Source organism: Nicotiana tabacum, chromosome 17 (genome assembly GCF_000715075.1).
Source record: "Nicotiana tabacum cultivar K326 chromosome 17, ASM71507v2, whole genome shotgun sequence".
NCBI lineage: Eukaryota > Viridiplantae > Streptophyta > Magnoliopsida > Solanales > Solanaceae > Nicotiana > Nicotiana tabacum.
The window spans coordinates 129,818,504-129,824,120 of record NC_134096.1 but is presented as its reverse complement, the minus strand read 5'-3'; the positions used below and the strand labels follow the sequence as shown (position 1 = coordinate 129,824,120).

Here is a 5,617-nt window from a genome sequence, read left to right as displayed (position 1 = left end):
AGCCAGTGGACCATCGATGACAATGTCCCATAGCTCATAGTCTTCTCCTATAATGTGATCTCTTATCATGTTTTTCCACCAAGAGTAGTACTGACCGTTAAAGAGTGGTGGCCTAGCAGTGGATTGCTCTTCCCAGTTTTCAGGTGGTGCGCTCATGTTGATCTTCTCCTAAGGTGTAAGCCTCTTCAAGAAGAACCTGCTCTGATACCAATTGATATTTTATACTTCAATGCCACACAAGAGGGGGTAATTTGTGTGGTGTCCAATTTTCGCATGCACTAATTATGGAAGGACATGGTTCTTCTAAGTGTTCCTTATACTACTATTGTGAAAATAGTAAATGCGAAAAGTAAAAAAACACAAGTATTTTACATAAAAAATACCTGGCTCAAAGGGTGAAAACACCACGACCTACTACTCAGTATGATTTTTTCCAACACTTAACTAAATCACTGAGCTAAAACAACATTTATAAAACTCTTTGTAAACCTAAGGATTAACTCTAATCCGGTTGTGGCAACCAGTCTCTAACTGTTGCGACAACTTCAAGTTAACTCTAATTTGAATACTCAGAGTACCTAATACAACTGCTTCTAGATAAAGCTGAAAGGTACAACTTGAAAATACCTACTACAATTGAACTAGAATAAAAGACAGACGTTTGGAACTAGTCCTTCTATCTGGTTCATATAGTTTTAGGTTCACACATTTGATTCACACAAGCATTATTTGCAAAATACCTTGCTATTTTGCTCTCAACTCACGTTTAACTTCAACGTTTGTGCGTCCCTGTAAAATAAGAACATCCTGCAATATATAGAGTTAGTAAAATAGGAATAAATAGAGTTCTAATGCTATACTCTTCCTTGGTGGAAGAGTTCTAATTATCTTCAACTTCTAACTCCTCCCTTATCTTGGATAAAGTTCTCTTCGAGTAAGGAGTCCTTCTCCTTATCATTTATGCAACATTTTCGATCAGGAGATATCAGATATAACAACTTAAGCTTATCTCATTCACGTGCATCCCTTATGCTCGAATCTGCCCTTGTCTGTGTACACCATGTATGGACCTGGTACATGCTGGAGTTTCTTTGTCAATCATCAAAACAAACTTCACCTGGGCCAACAAATATAATATAACATATAATAATAATAATTATTATTAAAAAAATATTTTTAAAGTTTAAATTGATTTATTCCGGTTGACTTATATAGATGTGTTAGTGAATAAAGGTTAAATTTCTCTTTAGTTAGTATATTTACCTCCTTCTTCAATTTTAATTTATTATCCTCCATGTAAATATTTTTTAATGTTTTCTTACGATTTCATTTCTAATTTGGACTCAGTTACTTTGAAATACCTATTTCCTTTTGCCATGTTTGATTGATCCTAGATCAAAAGGCAGTCCTTTTGTATCTCATTATGGTATAAATTTTAGCACCCAAGGGTGTGGCCTATTAGTCAAAGAAGTGGATTGAGAACCATGATGTTTCAGGTTCAAATCATAGCCGAGATAAAAAAAAACAATAGGTGATTTCTTCACATTTATCCAAGCCTAAGTTGATAAAGTTTTCTGTTACATGTTATTAGTGGGAGGTAGCAGATATCCCGTAAAATTATTCGAGGTGTGACACAAGGTAATCCGGACACCACGATTATTAAAAAAAATTGTATGAATTTATAAAATAAGTTTAAGAGGCCTTTTAATATAATTTGGTTTTACACCACCAACAGCCCGGTATTGATAGCACTTTTTAAAAGTCATGATCATTGCTTATGAAACCTATACTTTTAAGTTCTTTCTTTTTGTTATATACAGTTTCCATCTTCCACCTTGCCTCTAGCCTTTGCATTTTCTATCTTGAAATGTGAATATCCACTTTAATTTGTGGTTCACTTGTTAAACAGCACCAGCACCAACACTATACTTGACACGTGCAATTGCAAAAGGTTCTTGACTCTTTAATACTCATTTTTTCTTTAAATGCAACATTATATGCCTCGAGAGTTTCTGCTTAAAGTTTGGCAGAATTGGTTCCTACGCACATGGGATTAAAAGGATTTTGCAGGTAGGAGGGCAAGTTTGACTTAATATAATGGATAGGTATAGTGGTCACCCAAAAGCCTATGTTGATCTTGAAAAAAAAGGAGAAAAAGTTGCCCCCCTACACGAATAACACAAGTAAAAACCATAGATAACCCTTCTTTCATATCGTAAGTCGACACATGCTACCTCTGCTGAAGAAACTAGTAATTGATATTAGTGGCAAACATATAGAATCAACTATACAAGCCACTAAAACACAAGATTTACTACTATATTATAGTATGATTTTGGCTAAACCATACATTACACCACTTTAAACAGCAATTAGACTTGTACTGAGGTTAAAAGCATACTAATAATATTTTGTCAAAAATAGCTTAGCATCACTAGCATATCTCTTTAATGGTTAATCTTCTTTCCTCTTCTCTTCTTAGTAAGAGAAAGAGTTGGGATGCTTTGTTCAAACTTGAAAAAGTTTTCTGGATCCACCCTAGTCTTTATTTGCACCAACCTGTTAAAATTATTCTTGAAATACTTATTCCCCCACACACTAGCTTGTACAAAGCTGGAATTGGAATTCCCATTCTTGTTCATTCCCAAATCAAGATCTCTATAATTCACATAGGCTTCTCTTGGGAACATAGAAGCATAAGAAGTCATGTAATTATACAGCCTTCTAATCCAATCGACGTGTTTCGTAGCCAATTCTTGATCAGGTTCATTCCAGAGAGTTAAGTACTGAATCTTGAAAATGACTCCTTTTCTGTGTGGGAAAGGTGTCTCTGATTCTGATATATTAGCCATCATTCCTCCATATGGATTCCATATCATTAGTGGTGAATTTTCTTCTAATAGCCTTTTCCATATACCTTCAAGTCCAGTTTCAGGAATTGGCTCTCTTACAAAGTCTGATTTGGCTTTGAAGTAGTTTTTGAATGTTGACTTCCCCTGGAGAAGTACTTCTGGTGGGGTTTTGGTTGGGAAACCAGCAATGTACAAAATTGACTCAATCCAACTCATTTCTGTACAATCTTTTTCTGTCAATCCCAATTCAGGGAAACTCTCATTCATTATTTGTAAAAGCCTGTCAGCAGTTCCAAGAAACAATGAGTTATAAGCTGTTTGAACTGTCCTTTCTCCCTTTTTATCTTTTCTTTCCACTACATTTATGACTACTCTCATGAATAGATCATCATCAATTTTATCAGCAACTTGTTCCCACTTGTACAAAATCTTCGTCGCGTCGTCTTCCAATGTTTTCGGGACAGTGAAAACAGTGACAACCGATGGAACAGTAACTAATTTTAGTTTCCAGGACAGTATGACCCCGAAACTTGCTCCTCCACCACCTCGAATCGCCCAAAACAAGTCTTCCCCCATCGATTGCCTATCGAGTATAGTACCATTGGCATTGATAATTCGAGCATCGATCACATTGTCAGCCCCAAGCCCGAATTTTCTCATCATAGAACCATAGGCCCCACCTGTTATGTGACCACCAATTCCTAAACTGGTACAAAGTCCAGCTGGAAATCCATGAGTTTTGCTTTTCTCTGAAATTCTATAATAGACTTCACCAACAGTAGCCCCAGCTTGAGTCCAAGCTGAATTTTCCTCTATGTTCACGTCGATCTCTCGAAGTTTGGAGAGATCGACGATGACAAAAGGAGATTCCATTACTGAAATGTACGAGAGGCCTTCATAATCATGGCCTCCACTTCTAACCCTGAGCTGAAGATTGAGTTGTTTTGCACAAATGACTGCTGCTTGGACATGGGATTCTGCCATTGGTGTGAAAATCAGCTCAGGTTTAGGAACTGATGGTATCAAACACCTGAGATTTTGAGCTGTGGAATTCAAGACTGTGTTGAATGGATCAGTGTTTGGGGTGAAGAAAGCTTTGGAAAAAGGATCAGAGAAATCAGAGTTCTTGCAAATACATTGGTAGAACTTTTCAGGGGTTGTATCAGAAAGAGCAGAACAAGAACTTGAAAATAATAAGACTAAGATAAATGAGACAAGAATAGAGTTTAAGGATGCCATAATTGAGAATCTTTATTTTTTTCTTAAACTGTGTTGAGGATAGCATTAGGGGGTGATGGTGATTATATACTGATGAAGCTAAGGTTGTATGCTGACTCTATGTGACATAATGCATATGTCAGGTTTTATAGATTTGATTACTGGTTTCAATGTGCAATTATTAGGGAAAGGATAATTAATGAATAATTCCTTAAAAAGTAGTGTCGAGACATTTGGAATTTTGATTGAGGAGACAAAGGTAAAGAAAGAACAAATTTTGGAGTGAAAGAAAATTTATGCTTTCTTCCGTCAATCTCTCGCTTTCCACGTTGAATATAATCGAATTCTTTCCCTCGACTGTTCTTCGGAATAAAAATTCTCATTTTGGTTCGGAGCAAGTTTTAGAGCCCGTTTGGATTAGCTGATTTGAAGTAGCCGATAAACATTAGGTTATGAAAAATACTTTTAAGTGTTGAAACTGATTTAACAAATAAGCAGTTACGTGTTTGGATACAAGTGATGAAATTGATAATAAACTGCTGCAGTATTTGATAAAAAGGTGTCGATAAACTCTTTTTTATGTTAAAATGACTTGAATAACTTTAGAACTATTTACACTTATAATGGCATAATTTCTTCAAAATTTTAGATTGCAGATCGATTCAAATACAAAATATTCTATTTGTCATTTTATTTTAAATACAATTATGATTAGATAAGATAATTTTTATGATAAATATAATTTATTTTATGATAAGCATATAATCATAAGTTATAATAATTAATAAATTGACCAAAGTTTCTCAGTAAAAAAATAAATCTAAATAGGATAAAATATTTGAAGAGAAACACTGTCTTCATCACCACAACACTTTGAAACCAATACACCAAAAATTTGATATGTCCTTGTTTATTACATACAATTCAAAGATTAATACACAATCATATAGATACAAATATGCAAAGGAATAGAGAATTTACTTGCCTCAAATAGTCAATGAGAATTGCAGACTTGAAAAGGCGGGGGGGTTAGGTTGAAAAAATATGTGAGGCAGTGAGTATCGATGTAGGAGTTTGTTTTGAAAAGGTATATTTTACGGATAAAATAGTAAAAAATTTGCTCAAACTTAAAGTGCTTATAAGCTAGAAATTCATAAGTTGGGGGTGACCAACTTATGGCTTTTGGCTTGTTTTTGGCTTATAAGCACTTTTAACTTTACCAAACGCGTAGATAAGCCGAAAAGTGCTTATAAGCTAGTTTGACCAGCTTATAAGCTTAGTCAAACACCCTCTTAATTTTTTTTAGAAAAATATATAACTATTTGGATTGAAAAATAACAAGACGTCATGCGTAAGCTAACAACGCAAACCTTGGTGATAATAAATCAGACAATTAAAAAAAACATAAACCTTAATATGAATTGGTCAATAGACCTACACATGAGAAACTAATACAAAAATATAAAAAACTATTGAGAGAATAATCTCCCCCAAACAAAACTAGATTACATTGGGGATGTTATTGTTCTAGTTGTGGGAAAGATGTT

At 34.6% G+C, this 5,617-nt stretch overlaps 1 protein-coding gene across 1 annotated transcript; it reads right to left on the bottom strand.

The window, feature by feature from the left end:
- Window positions 1–2,240: 2,240 nt before the first annotated feature.
- On the bottom strand, window positions 2,241–4,138 carry LOC107771114 (monolignol oxidoreductase AtBBE-like 13). Its single transcript, XM_016590439.2, has one exon. The coding sequence runs from the start codon at window positions 4,089–4,091 to the stop codon at window positions 2,448–2,450; it is 1,644 nt and encodes a 547-aa protein (XP_016445925.1). The 5' UTR covers window positions 4,092–4,138; the 3' UTR covers window positions 2,241–2,447.
- Window positions 4,139–5,617: the final 1,479 nt, after the last annotated feature.

Coding starts and splice junctions, on each gene's coding strand:
- LOC107771114 (XM_016590439.2), bottom strand. CDS start 4,091: ATGGCATCCTTAAACTCTATTCTTGTCTCATTTATCTTAGTCTTATTA.